Source organism: Bufo gargarizans, chromosome 3 (genome assembly GCF_014858855.1).
Source record: "Bufo gargarizans isolate SCDJY-AF-19 chromosome 3, ASM1485885v1, whole genome shotgun sequence".
Taxonomy (NCBI): domain Eukaryota; kingdom Metazoa; phylum Chordata; class Amphibia; order Anura; family Bufonidae; genus Bufo; species Bufo gargarizans.
In genome coordinates this window covers 54943152-54959025 of record NC_058082.1, presented here as the reverse complement: position 1 = coordinate 54959025, position 15874 = coordinate 54943152, and the positions used below count along the sequence as shown (strand labels likewise).

Genomic DNA, 15874 nt, shown 5'->3' with positions numbered 1-15874 from the left:
CACGATATATATAATTTTATTTTATTTTATTTTTTTAGTGAAAACTGTCGAGACCCAGCAGAATTCTTGTCTGGATCAATGCCCAATCAATACTGGATCAATACAGAAATTGACTGACCAGGGGAAGAGCCATGATGTTCCCCCGAGGAAGCGGCCATACACCTTGCAAGATCAAGATGTAACAGATCTTCCAGCGTAAGCATATCTTTTTTGAACATACCTATATTGGTATGCCAGTACTATTTAAAACTTTTAAGTCTAGTATGTAGAGTGGAAATATGGTAATAACGATATGACTGCATGGTCATCACTAGGGATGAGCGAACTCGAACTGTATAGTTCGGGTTCGTACCGAATTTTGGGGTGTCCGTGACACGGACCCGAACCCGGACATTTTCGTAAAAGTCCGGGTTCGGGTTCGGTGTTCGTCGCTTTCTTCGCGCTTTTGTGACGCTTTCTTGGCGCTTTTTGAAAGGCTGCAAAGCAGCCAATCAACAAGCGTCATACTACTTGCCCCAAGAGGCCATCACAGCCATGCCTACTATTGGCATGGCTGTGATTGGCCAGAGCACCATGTGACCCAGCCTCTATTTAAGCTGGAGTCACATAGCGCCGCCCGTCACTCTGCTCTGATTAGCGTAGGGAGAGGTTGCGGCTGCGACAGTAGGGCGAGATTAGGCAGATTAACTCCTCCAAAGGACTTGATTAACTGATCGATCTGCAGCTGTGGATCATTGAGCTGCTGATCCTCAATTGCTCACTGTTTTTAGGCTGCCCAGACCGTTTGTCAGTCACATTTTTCTGGGGTGATCGGCGGCCATTTTGTGTCTTGTGGTGCGCCAGCACAAGCTGCGACCAAGTGCATTTAACCCTCAATGGTGTGGTTGTTTTTTGGCTAAAGCCTACATCAGGGTGAAGCTGTCACACCAAGTGCATTTAACCCTCAGTAGTGTGGTTGGTCAAGCTATCACACCAAGTGCATTTAACCAGCAATAGTCTGTTCATTTTTTGGCCATATACTAAATCAGGGGCAAGCTGCGCCCGTCACCAAGTGCATTTAACCCTCAGTAGTGTGGTTGGTCAAGCTGTGACACCAAGTGCATTTAACCAGCAATAGTCTGTTCATTTTTTGGCCATATACTACATCAGGGGCAAGCTGCGCCCATCACCAAGTGCATTTAACCAGCAATAGTGTGGTTATTTTTTGGCCATATCCCAGTCTAATTCTGTCACTAAATCCATACCGGTCACCCAGCGCCTAAATACTAGGCCTCAAATTTATATCCCGCTAAATCTCTCGTTACCGCTGTCCTGTTGTGGCTGGGAAAGTTATTTAGTGTCCGTCAAAGCACATTTTTTGTTCTGGGTTGAAATACAATTCCCAATTTAGCAATTTAAAAATTTAGTGGTTTCTGCTGTATCAGAGCTATTTGAAATCTATCCCTAAAAGGGTATATAATATTCAAGGTGCACATAGGGTCATTCAGAATAACTTCACACACCCGCTACTGTGCATTTCCAAGTCTAATTCTGTCACTAAACCCATACCTGTCACCCAGCGCCTAAATACTAGGCCTCAAATTTATATCCAGCTAAATCTGTCCTTAGTGCTGTAGCTGGGCGAGTTATTTAGTGTCCGTTCAAGCACATTTCTTGTTCTGGGTTGAAATACAATTCCCAATTTAGCAATTTCATAATTTAGTGGTTTCTGCTATATCAGAGCTATTTGAAATCTATCCCTAAAAGGGTATATAATATTCAAGGTGCACATTGGGTCATTCAGAATAACTTCACACACACCCGCTACTGTGTATTTCCAAGTCTAATTCTGTCACTAAACCCATACCTGTCACCCAGCGCCTAAATACTAGGCCTCAAATTTATATCCTGCTAAATCTCTCGTTAGTGCTGTAGCTGGGCGAGTTATTTAGTGTCCGTTCAAGCACATTTCTTGTTCTGGGTTGAAATACAATTCCCAATTTAGCAATTTCATAATTTAGTGGTTTCTGCTGTATCAGAGCTATTTGAAATCTATCCCTAAAAGGGTATATAATATTCAAGGTGCACATAGGGTCATTCAGAATAACTTCACACACCCGCTACTGTGCATTTCCAAGTCTAATTCTGTCACTAAACCCATACCTGTCACCCAGCGCCTAAATACTAGGCCTCAAATTTATATCCTGCTAAATCTCTCGTTAGTGCTGTAGCTGGGCGAGTTATTTAGTGTCCGTTCAAGCACATTTCTTGTTCTGGGTTGAAATACAATTCCCAATTTAGCAATTTCATAATTTAGTGGTTTCTGCTATATCAGAGCTATTTGAAATCTATCCCTAAAAGGGTATATAATATTCAAGGTGCACATTGGGTCATTCAGAATAACTTCACACACACCCGCTACTGTGTATTTCCAAGTCTAATTCTGTCACTAAACCCATACCTGTCACCCAGCGCCTAAATACTAGGCCTCAAATTTATATCCTGCTAAATCTCTCGTTAGTGCTGTAGCTGGGCGAGTTATTTAGTGTCCGTTCAAGCACATTTCTTGTTCTGGGTTGAAATACAATTCCCAATTTAGCAATTTCATAATTTAGTGGTTTCTGCTATATCAGAGCTATTTGAAATCTATCCCTAAAAGGGTATATAATATTCAAGGTGCACATTGGGTCATTCAGAATAACTTCACACACACCCGCTACTGTGTATTTCCAAGTCTAATTCTGTCACTAAACCCATACCTGTCACCCAGCGCCTAAATACTAGGCCTCAAATTTATATCCTGCTAAATCTCTCGTTAGTGCTGTAGCTGGGCGAGTTATTTAGTGTCCGTTCAAGCACATTTCTTGTTCTGGGTTGAAATACAATTCCCAATTTAGCAATTTCATAATTTAGTGGTTTCTGCTATATCAGAGCTATTTGAAATCTATCCCTAAAAGGGTATATAATATTCAAGGTGCACATTGGGTCATTCAGAATAACTTCACACACACCCGCTACTGTGTATTTCCAAGTCTAATTCTGTCACTAAACCCATACCTGTCACCCAGCGCCTAAATACTAGGCCTCAAATTTATATCCTGCTAAATCTCTCGTTAGTGCTGTAGCTGGGCGAGTTATTTAGTGTCCGTTCAAGCACATTTCTTGTTCTGGGTTGAAATACAATTCCCAATTTAGCAATTTCATAATTTAGTGGTTTCTGCTATATCAGAGCTATTTGAAATCTATCCCTAAAAGGGTATATAATATTCAAGGTGCACATTGGGTCATTCAGAATAACTTCACACACACACGCTTCTGTGCATTTCCAAGTCTAATTCTGTCACTAAATCCATACCGGTCACCCAGCGCCTAAATACTAGGCCTCAAATTTATATCCCGCTGAATTTGAATACAATACATTGGGCCAAATAATATATTTGTTGTTGTGGTGAACCATAACAATGAGAAAAACATCTAGTAAGGGACGCGGACGTGGACATGGTCGTGGTGGTGTTAGTGGACCCTCTGGTGCTGGGAGAGGACGTGGCCGTTCTGCCACATCCACACGTCCTAGTGTACCAACTACCTCAGGTCCCAGTAGCCGCCAGAATTTACAGCGATATATGGTGGGGCCCAATGCCGTTCTAAGGATGGTAAGGCCTGAGCAGGTACAGGCATTAGTCAATTGGGTGGCCGACAGTGGATCCAGCACGTTCACATTATCTCCCACCCAGTCTTCTGCAGAAAGCGCACAGATGGCGCCTGAAAACCAACCCCATCAGTCTGTCACATCACCCCCATGCATACCAGGGAAACTGTCTCAGCCTCAAGTTATGCAGCAGTCTCTTATGCTGTTTGAAGACTACGCTGGCAGGGTTTCCCAAGGGCATCCACCTAGCCCTTCCCCAGCGGTGAAAGACATAGAATGCACTGACGCACAACCACTTATGTTTCCTGATGATGAGGACATGGGAATACCACCTCAGCATGTCTCTGATGATGACGAAACACAGGTGCCAACTGCTGCGTCTTTCTGCAGTGTGCAGACTGAACAGGAGGTCAGGGATCAAGACTGGGTGGAAGACGATGCAGGGGACGATGAGGTCCTAGACCCCACATGGAATGAAGGTCGTGCCACTGACTTTCACAGTTCGGAGGAAGCGGCAGTGGTGAGACCGAGCCAACAGCGTAGCAAAAGAGGGAGCAGTGGGCAAAAGCAGAACACCCGCCGCCAAGAGACTCCGCCTGCTACTGACCGCCGCCATCTGGGACCGAGCACCCCAAAGGCAGCTTCAAGGAGTTCCCTGGCATGGCACTTCTTCAAACAATGTGCTGACGACAAGACCCGAGTGGTTTGCACGCTGTGCCATCAGAGCCTGAAGCGAGGCATTAACGTTCTGAACCTGAGCACAACCTGCATGACCAGGCACCTGCATGCAAAGCATGAACTGCAGTGGAGTAAACACCTTAAAACCAAGGAAGTCACTCAGGCTCCCCCTGCTACCTCTTCTGCTGCTGCCGCCTCGGCCTATTCTGCTGCTGCCGCCTCGGCCTCTTCCTCCGCCTCTGGAGGAACGTTGGCACCTGCCGCCCAGCAAACAGGGGATGTACCACCAACACCACCACCACCACCTCCGTCACCAAGCGTCTCAACCATGTCACACGCCAGCGTTCAGCTCTCCATCTCACAAACATTTGATAGAAAGCGTAAATTCCCACCTAGCCACCCTCGATCCCTGGCCCTGAATGCCAGCATTTCTAAACTACTGGCCTATGAAATGCTGTCATTTAGGCTGGTGGACACAGACAGCTTCAAACAGCTCATGTCGCTTGCTGTCCCACAGTATGTTGTTCCCAGCCGGCACTACTTCTCCAAGAGAGCCGTGCCTTCCCTGCACAACCAAGTATCCGATAAAATCAAGTGTGCACTGCGCAACGCCATCTGTAGCAAGGTCCACCTAACCACAGATACGTGGACCAGTAAGCACGGCCAGGGACGCTATATCTCCCTAACTGCACACTGGGTAAATGTAGTGGCTGCTGGGCCCCAGGCGGAGAGCTGTTTGGCGCACGTCCTTCCGCCGCCAAGGATCGCAGGGCAACATTCTTTGCCTCCTGTTGCCACCTCCTCCTTCTCGGCTTCCTCCTCCTCTTCTTCCACCTGCTCATCCAGTCAGCCACACACCTTCACCACCAACTTCAGCACAGCCCGGGGTAAACGTCAGCAGGCCATTCTGAAACTCATATGTTTGGGGGACAGGCCCCACACCGCACAGGAGTTGTGGCGGGGTATTGAACAACAGACCGACGAGTGGTTGCTGCCGGTGAGCCTCAAGCCCGGCCTGGTGGTGTGTGATAATGGGCGAAATCTCGTTGCAGCTCTGGGACTAGCCAATTTGACGCACATCCCTTGCTTGGCGCATGTGCTGAATTTGGTGGTGCAGAAGTTCATTCACAACTACCCCGACATGTCAGAGCTGCTGCATAAAGTGCGGGCCCGTCTGTTCGCGCTTCCGGCGTTCACATCCTGCTGCTGCTCGCCTGTCTGCGCTACAGCGTAACTTCGGCCTTCCCGCTCACCGCCTCATATGCGACGTGCCCACCAGGTGGAACTCCACCTTGCACATGCTGGACAGACTGTGCGAGCAGCAGCAGGCCATAGTGGAGTTTCAGCTGCAGCACGCACGGGTCAGTCGCACTACAGAACAGCACCACTTCACCACCAATGACTGGGCCTCCATGCGAGACCTGTGTGCCCTGTTGCGCTGTTTCGAGTACTCCACCAACATGGCCAGTGGCGATGACACCGTTATCAGCGTTACAATACCACTTCTATGTCTCCTTGAGAAAACACTTAGGGCGATGATGGAAGAGGAGGTGGCCCAGGAGGAGGAGGAAGAGGGGTCATTTTTAGCACTTTCAGGCCAGTCTCTTCGAAGTGACTCAGAGGGAGGTTTTTGGCAACAGCAGAGGCCAGGTACAAATGTGGCCAGCCAGGGCCCACTACTGGAGGACGAGGAGGACGAGGATGAGGAGGAGGTGGAGGAGGATGAGGATGAAGCATGGTCACAGCGGGGTGGCACCCAACGCAGCTCGGGTCCATCACTGGTGCGTGGCTGGGGGGAAAGGCAGGACGATGACGATACGCCTCCCACAGAGGACAGCTTGTCCTTACCCCTGGGCAGCCTGGCACACATGAGCGACTACATGCTGCAGTGCCTGCGCAACGACAGCAGAGTTGCCCACATTTTAACCTGTGCGGACTACTGGGTTGCCACCCTGCTGGATCCACGCTACAAAGACAATGTGCCCACCTTACTTCCTGCACTGGAGCGTGATAGGAAGATGCGCGAGTACAAGCGCACGTTGGTAGACGCGCTACTGAGAGCATTCCCAAATGTCACAGGGGAACAAGTGGAAGCCCAAGGCCAAGGCAGAGGAGGAGCAAGAGGTCGCCAAGGCAGCTGTGTCACGGCCAGCTCCTCTGAGGGCAGGGTTAGCATGGCAGAGATGTGGAAAACTTTTGTCAACACGCCACAGCTAACTGCACCACCACCTGATACGCAACGTGTTAGCAGGAGGCAACATTTCACTAACATGGTGGAACAGTACGTGTGCACACCCCTCCACGTACTGACTGATGGTTCGGCCCCATTCAACTTCTGGGTCTCTAAATTGTCCACGTGGCCAGAGCTAGCCTTTTATGCCTTGGAGGTGCTGGCCTGCCCGGCAGCCAGCGTTTTGTCTGAACGTGTATTCAGCACGGCAGGGGGCGTCATTACAGACAAACGCAGCCGCCTGTCTACAGCCAATGTGGACAAGCTGACGTTCATAAAAATGAACCAGGCATGGATCCCACAGGACCTGTCCGTCCCTTGTCCAGATTAGACATTAACTACCTCCCCATAACCATATATTATTGGACTCCAGGGCACTTCCTCATTCAATCCTATTTTTATTTTCATTTTACCATTATATTGCGAGGCTACCCAAAGTTGAATGAACCTCTCCTCTGCCTGTGTGCTAGGCCTAAATATATGCCAATGGACTGTTGCAGTGGTGGCTGACGTGAAGCCTCATTCTCTGCTATGACATGCAGACTAATTCTCTGCTGACATGAAGCCAGATTGTCTGTTACGGGACCTCTCTCCTCTGCCTGGGTGCTGGGCCTAAATTTATGACAATGGACTGTTGCAGTGGTGGCTGACGTGAAGCCTGATTCTCTGCTATGACATGCAGACTGATTCTCTGCTGACATGAAGCCAGATCCTCTGTTACGGGACCTCTCTCCTCTGCCTGTGTGTGTGCTGGGCCTAAATATATGCCAATGGACTGTTGCAGTGGTGGCTGACGTGAAGCCTCATTCTCTGCTATGACATGCAGACTGATTCTCTGCTGACATGAAGCCAGATTCTCTGTTACGGGACCTCTCTCCTCTGCCTGTGTGTGTGCTGGGCCTAAATATATGCCAATGGACTGTTGCAGTGGTGGCTGACGTGAAGCCTCATTCTCTGCTATGACATGCAGACTGATTCTCTGCTGACATGAAGCCAGATTCTCTGTTACGGGACCTCTCTCCTCTGCCTGTGTGTGTGCTGGGCCTAAATATATGCCAATGGACTGTTGCAGTGGTGGCTGACGTGAAGCCTCATTCTCTGCTATGACATGCAGACTAATTCTCTGCTGACATGAAGACAGATTCTCTGTTACGGGACCTCCCTCCTCTGCCTGGGTGCTGGGCCTAAATATATGCCAATGGACTGTTGCAGTGGTGGCTGACGTGAAGCCTCATTCTCTGCTATGACATGCAGACTAATTCTCTGCTGACATGAAGCCAGATTCTCTGTTACGGGACCTCTCTCCTCTGCCTGTGTGCTAGGCCTAAATATATGCCAATGGACTGTTGCAGTGGTGGCTGACGTGAAGCCTCATTCTCTGCTATGACATGCAGACTAATTCTCTGCTGACATGAAGACAGATTCTCTGTTACGGGACCTCCCTCCTCTGCCTGGGTGCTGGGCCTAAATATATGCCAATGGACTGTTGCAGTGGTGGGTGACGTGAAGCCTCATTCTCTGCTATGACATGCAGACTGATTCTCTGCTGACATGAAGCCAGATTGTCTGTTACGGGACCTCCCTCCTCTGCCTGGGTGCTGGGCCTAAATATATGCCAATGGACTGTTGCAGTGGTGGCTGACGTGAAGCCTCATTCTCTGCTATGACATGCAGACTAATTCTCTGCTGACATGAAGACAGATTCTCTGTTACGGGACCTCCCTCCTCTGCCTGGGTGCTGGGCCTAAATATATGCCAATGGACTGTTGCAGTGGTGGCTGACGTGAAGCCTCATTCTCTGCTATGACATGCAGACTAATTCTCTGCTGACATGAAGACAGATTCTCTGTTACGGGACCTCCCTCCTCTGCCTGGGTGCTGGGCCTAAATATATGCCAATGGACTGTTGCAGTGGTGGCTGACGTGAAGCCTCATTCTCTGCTATGACATGCAGACTAATTCTCTGCTGACATGAAGCCAGATTCTCTGTTACGGGACCTCTCTCCTCTGCCTGTGTGCTAGGCCTAAATATATGCCAATGGACTGTTGCAGTGGTGGCTGACGTGAAGCCTCATTCTCTGCTATGACATGCAGACTAATTCTCTGCTGACATGAAGACAGATTCTCTGTTACGGGACCTCCCTCCTCTGCCTGGGTGCTGGGCCTAAATATATGCCAATGGACTGTTGCAGTGGTGGCTGACGTGAAGCCTCATTCTCTGCTATGACATGCAGACTAATTCTCTGCTGACATGAAGACAGATTCTCTGTTACGGGACCTCCCTCCTCTGCCTGGGTGCTGGGCCTAAATATATGCCAATGGACTGTTGCAGTGGTGGGTGACGTGAAGCCTCATTCTCTGCTATGACATGCAGACTGATTCTCTGCTGACATGAAGCCAGATTGTCTGTTACGGGACCTCTCTCCTCTGCCTGTGTGCTAGGCCTAAATATATGCCAATGGACTGTTGCAGTGGTGGCTGACGTGAAGCCTCATTCTCTGCTATGACATGCAGACTGATTCTCTGCTGACATGAAGCCAGATCGTCTGTTACGGGACCTCTCTGCTCTGCCTGTGTGCTAGGCCTAAATATATGCCAATGGACTGTTGCAGTGGTGGGTGACGTGAAGCCTCATTCTCTGCTATGACATGCAGACTGATTCTCTGCTGTCATGAAGCCAGATTGTCTGTTACGGGACCTCTCTGCTCTGCCTGTGTGCTAGGCCTAAATATATGCCAATGGACTGTTGCAGTGGTGGGTGACGTGAAGCCTCATTCTCTGCTATGACATGCAGACTGATTCTCTGCTGACATGAAGCCAGATTGTCTGTTACGGGACCTCTCTCCTCTGCCTGTGTGCTAGGCCTAAATATATGCCAATGGACTGTTGCAGTGGTGGCTGACGTGAAGCCTCATTCTCTGCTATGACATGCAGACTAATTCTCTGCTGACATGAAGCCAGATTGTCTGTTACGGGACCTCTCTCCTCTGCCTGGGTGCTGGGCCTAAATTTATGACAATGGACTGTTGCAGTGGTGGCTGACGTGAAGCCTGATTCTCTGCTATGACATGCAGACTGATTCTCTGCTGACATGAAGCCAGATCCTCTGTTACGGGACCTCTCTCCTCTGCCTGTGTGTGTGCTGGGCCTAAATATATGCCAATGGACTGTTGCAGTGGTGGCTGACGTGAAGCCTCATTCTCTGCTATGACATGCAGACTGATTCTCTGCTGACATGAAGCCAGATTCTCTGTTACGGGACCTCTCTCCTCTGCCTGTGTGTGTGCTGGGCCTAAATATATGCCAATGGACTGTTGCAGTGGTGGCTGACGTGAAGCCTCATTCTCTGCTATGACATGCAGACTAATTCTCTGCTGACATGAAGACAGATTCTCTGTTACGGGACCTCCCTCCTCTGCCTGGGTGCTGGGCCTAAATATATGCCAATGGACTGTTGCAGTGGTGGCTGACGTGAAGCCTCATTCTCTGCTATGACATGCAGACTAATTCTCTGCTGACATGAAGACAGATTCTCTGTTACGGGACCTCTCTCCTCTGCCTGGGTGCCGGGGCCTAAATATCTGAGAATGGACTGTTCCAGTGGTGGGTGACGGGAAGCCAGATTCTCTGCTATGGAACCTCTCTCCAATTGATTTTGGTTAATTTTTATTTATTTAATTTTTATTTTAATTCATTTCCCTATCCACATTTGTTTGCAGGGGATTTACCTACATGTTGCTGCCTTTTGCAGCCCTCTAGCTCTTTCCTGGGCTGTTTTACAGCCTTTTTAGTGCCGAAAAGTTCGGGTCCCCATTGACTTCAATGGGGTTCGGGTTCGGGACGAAGTTCGGATCGGGTTCGGATCCCGAACCCGAACATTTCCGGGATGTTCGGCCGAACTTCTCGAACCCGAACATCCAGGTGTTCGCTCAACTCTAGTCATCACCATATTTCATTATGACACTTTAAAGAAAAAGACAGTGGTGTTGTGAAAATCCTATATTATTTAACAAGTTTTGGTTTAAAACTTAGTAATTTGTTTTAGTTCTATAGATAGTCTGGATGATTTGCAGGAGGAAGGAGAAGGTAATGGTGGTAACTCGGATGATATATTTGGCTGGCATGGAATTGACACCCCATCAGCAGGCAACACATACTCACCTCAGGCAACACCTGATCAGACCTCCGAACCAGCAACTTCCAGTATGGTCCCAATCAATGCACAAGCAGGAACCTGTAATTGCAACGATGTTGACACTGCTCCTGGACCAAACAACAATTCTCAAGTCCTGCAAAATTTGAACAGGAGTGCACATGTAGATCCAGAAGAAAGCTTCCTACAAAGCCTAGTCCCATATCTTCACAAGATCCCAATCACATGTCGGCTGAAGGTGAAAGGGGCCATTATTGCTATGTTGCAGGCTGCAATGTCTCAAAATGACTCACAAAGCATTTTTCATGCAATTAACCTGTGGCAACTGAAGAATGAGGGCCCAGCAGATGTTGGGGCTCCGTAACTAACACCTGTAAGTCCAGGGGCACCACAGTACCAACACATGACTTATGTGTTGTCCCAATACAGCCAGAATAGTATAAATACTTTAGGCAAGCATATTACAGCCATTCTACCACAGGCCATCATATCTGAGGCAAATGACACACATCTACAGCCAGGTTCACATCACCGTTTAGCTTTCCGTTCTTCTGATCCGTCAGAAGAATAGAAAAATAAAAAAAAGTATCCTTAAGGCCTCGTTCACATATCCGTTTCTGTGATCTGTCTGCCAGATCCAGCACAAATGCTGGATGCTGGCAGGGCAAAAAAAAAAAAACGGTGCACGCAGTGTTTTTTGTCCGGCTGAAACCTGGCATTTATGACGGATATCGGCCGCATCAGTGCCGGACTCCATTGCAGTCAATTGGGATCCAGCGGTGAAGTAGAACAATGGAACAGCCTGCCGGATCTGAGAACTGAGATATGAACGAGTCTTATTTTGAGCATCAGTTGTGCTCAGTTACGATTAGGTTGCACTTAAAATAACTGATCTGTCTTTTTTTGAGCATCAGTTATTATCAGTTTGTGTCAGTTCTGTGAGAGCTTAGTTTTTTTGACAGTTGAAAAAGTACTGCATGCTGGACTTTTTCTCCCATCAAAAATAGCTGATCTCTGACAGAACTGATGCAAACTGATCATAACTGATGCTTAAAGAAACGAGATCCGTGTTTTTTTCCCCGTTCTGACACATCAGAAGAATGGAAAGCTAAACGGTGATGTGAAAACAACCTACCTTGGACATCGGGGACCTGAGCCAGTGGTTTACATCAAGATGATTGTCAGGATATTTGCCAGATTGCGGCCAGATCTCTGCTGGTCACCATTATAGTTAATGGGGCCGGAAGGAGATTTTTAAGCTTCCGGCAATGCCAGAATGCAGAGAGATCTGGCAGGCTGTTCCCTGCTGTACAGCCTGCCGGATTACTAGCGCTATTCTGAAGCTAGCCTTAATGTTTTTTTGTTTGCTTTTTATATTCATTCCCGATTCTCAGGAAATGTAAAGAGAATCTGACAGTACATACCAGTTAATGAAGCCAACCGACTTTGTACATGTGCTCTTTCATCCTGAATACAGTTTTCTTTCTCCCATCCTGATCCATGGTCCCGATTTTGAGAACAGGGGACATTTATTAAAGGCTTTGTACACCTTTGGGGGCAATTGTTATTTTTTGCTCATTTTTTCTGTTGGTCTTGATTAAAAATATGGAGTCCGTTTCTCTGTACAGAGCTGAGATGCTCTACTAGCAGGATCTGAATTTTCTCTCTGCTCTCAGACAGGGAGCTGAGGGGCGCCTCATCTCTGCAATGAGACCTTATAAACACTCATCAAAGCTCAATCCTTAGGGATGAGCAAACTTTTAAAGTTAGGGATCGGCTATATGGTGGACCATAACACAATTCAAGAACAGAACGGAAACTGGATGGATCCATTATGCTGACCATAGACTTTTATTATGACAGAATGCATAACAGAATATCTCTAAAGGCATTCCGTCCTTGAATTGCGTTATGGTCTGTGGTAACGGAATCCATAACGCTTTCACCATATTCCTGAACTCGAACTTCAAAAACTGAAGTTCGCTCATCCATATTTATGACCACTTAGTAATTTAGCGATAAGGGTTATTAGATGACCGGCACAAAGTGAAAGTAGGATGCCCACAGCTAGAAAAACAGTTAACCCTTTGTGACAGAACGGGTCAATCATTTTAATAAAGACCAATTGAAAAAAATTATTTTTAGCCCCAAATGAGTAAAAATTGTCCCCAATGGTGTACATAGTCTTTAAGCTAATTATGCCACTATTATAAAAAAAAAAAAAAAAAGTTGCACATTATGATGCATGCCACGAGTGCACCCTAATTTCTTACTTTTTGAGCTTCTCTGCACTTTTCTGAAGTACGGCAAAAAGGGGTGGTGCTTCACACCACCCTTCGCATTTACTATAACTTTCGCCAAAAAGTGGCAGAAGCTATAGCTGAAGTCTGTGCCAGCCTGTAGCTGGTGTAGACTTCAGTTTCTGGATCACGGCAGGGCAGAGATGCACCCGATTTGTTAAGAGGTGTATGCATAGTCAAAAATTAGGATCATTTCACACCAGTGCAGGGAGATAAAGACTGGCATATGGATACTCCAGTTTTGATAAATGTCCCTCATGGTGTTTTTATGTGCTATTGAGCTCTTTGGTGCAAAAAGGGCTTTGCCGTTGCACCCAGAGGCTCTGGTCATTCTCACTGCTGCCTGCGTTCCCAGAATTTTGACTGACAGGTCCAGGCAGTGTAGATGTAATTGCATCTGGCTCAGAAGTCACGTGACATCGCGTTCAGCGTTGTGACAATACATTTCTGGAGATCTCCGGGCAGATCTCCAGCTCTGTACTGTGAAAAAACATAATCTTATACATTGAAATTGTTAGCGCTTGTGATAAGGACAATAATCATATATAGCTTTTCTAATAATCAGTTGGCAATATTATACTCTGTGCAAGTGTGTGAATGTAACTTTAGCCTACTGAACACCTTCCTTAGGGCTCGTTCACACTACTGTTGGTGTCCCGTTCCCATATTGCGGATCCGCAATACACGGGCTCCGTTCCATTGTCATTCTGCATTACGGATGCGGACCTATTCATTTCAGTGGGTCTGCAAATCCAGAGATGCGGAACGGAAGCACGGAACTGAACACTACGGAAGCACTACGGAGTGCTTTATGGAGTTCCGTTCCGTGCCTCCACTCCGCAAAGAAATAGAACATGCTCTATCTTTTTGCGGAACGGAAGGATCGCTGACACATTCAAGTGAATGGGTCTGTGATCCCCATGCGCCTGCCCCACGGAAGGTGCCCCTGCATTGCAGACCGCAATTTGCGATTCACGTCAAGGGCACGGGCCACCAACGGTTGTGTGAACGAGCCCTTATTCTGCACTTTTCTATTTTTTGTTTTTTACACACTGCCTTCCATAACTTTTTTATTTTTCCATTCACATATCAAAATGAGGGCTTATTTTTTGCAGGGCTAAAAGCACCATATAAAATTGCATACAATTTAGTGGGAAGCTGGAGAATTAAAAAGTACAGTAAAAAAAGTGATCAATATTTATGGATGATAAAACGTAGCTTTTATTGTTAATCTATTAGATAAAAGAAGAGACTTCTAACTGGGATGGAATAGAAAAATATGTTTTATGGGTTTCATTTTTACAACGTTTCCATGCAGTAAAAATGATATGTTAGGTTCAGTGCGATTGCAGCGATACCACATTTTATAGTTTTTCTTTTGTTTAAATACTTAAAAAAATAAAAATAAAAAAATAAAAATCAGAAAATATTTCTTTTGCTTTCTATCATCATATTCTGAACCCCATAAATATTTTTATATTTATACTGTATCTACAGAGCTATGTAAGGGCTTGTTTTTATTGATACCATTTCTGTATGTGTATGACTTTTTGATGACTTTTTTAATGTAGTTTATTTAGGGTGGTGAAGGGACCAAAAAACAGCAAATCAGCCATTTAGATTTTTTTCTGTTATGCTGTTCATAGTACGGGATAAATATGGGGGCGGATAGGAACTTCAGAAGGACGGAGACTAAATGGCTCCCATGATATTGTTGCGGGAGAGTAAAGTGTCCCATAGTTTCCAGGATGTCAGTGACCATCTTAACAAGTCAGTCCCATTGGTAACTCACAGGGTCTCAGTGTCGAGGTTTGGTTTTTCTCTCCCATATTTTTTAAGTTGGCACAGCAAACTTTGTGTTGCTATGGTCTTTGGAAGGTCATTACTCCACACATTGGGTGGAGTTCCCTTATTTTAATGCACACAAATTAGGCTACTTTCACACTATTGTTTTTAATTCCGCTATTGAGATCTGTTATAGCGGAAGAAAACGCTTCAGTTTTGTCCCCATTCATTGTCGATGGGGACACAACTGAACTGAATGAAACGGAATGCATTCCGTTCCGTTTGGTTGCGTCCCCATTGCGGACAGAATAGTGCTGCAAGCAGCGTTTTTTCTGTCTGCAATGTGGTGCGGAGCAAGACGGATCTGTCCCGACACACAATGTAAGTCAATGGGGACGGATCTTTCATGTGGTCACCTTGTTGTTTGCCGGCAGCAGATCCTGCCATCTAAACCGCACTCTGCTTTCGGCAAACTTCCGATACTGTGGAGAAGATCGCTGCATGTGTGTAGATGCAGTGGTCTCCTACAATGGCGAGCAGGTGCTGCTAAATTGTCCAGTGTAAATGGGCCTTTAGTTCCAGCAGAGTTGAAGAGTTGCTTAAATACAAATCTGTCAAAACATTAAGATACGTTGGATTATTGCTAAAATTCAAGTAGAGAGCAGCCAACTGTCGGGAAGGAACGCTTCCATCTCGACAATCGGCTGCTCCATTGCCCTATTTAAACCCACCTTTATTCTGTTTTACTATCTTTGTAAAATCTCTTACAATCAATAAACTCTCTACTTTAAAACATTGCTGTCTGTGAGACAATAGACTTATTTAAAATACTTGTAGTGCCATATGGCATCAGTATCAGCCTGGATCATAGCTCCAGCAACAGGTATCAGCCTTTGTCCACTGAGCTGGTCACTGCATTGCTGCTTCCGTTCAAGTGAATGGGGGCAGCACTGTTGGTAACCATACCCAGCCACTTGACATAGGATGGAAATATTCTAGTACTTGTATTCACTGCCAGAACAGCTGATCTGTAGGGGTGTTGGTAGTCTGATCCCTTACTCAAACTGCGGCCCTCCAGCTGTTGTAAAACTACAACTCCC

The 15874-nt window shown here is 46.5% G+C and overlaps 1 protein-coding gene across 1 annotated transcript in view; it reads left to right on the top strand.

The window, feature by feature from the left end:
* Positions 1-13819, top strand: part of LOC122932489 — a 211943-nt gene extending 198124 nt beyond the window's left edge. Inside the window, exons 12-13 of the mRNA XM_044286923.1 lie at positions 39-195; positions 10582-13819. Coding sequence (XP_044142858.1) covers positions 39-195; positions 10582-11053 — 629 coding nt within the window. The 3' untranslated portion in view covers positions 11054-13819. The remainder of the gene's footprint in view (positions 1-38; positions 196-10581) is intronic.
* Positions 13820-15874: the final 2055 nt, after the last annotated feature.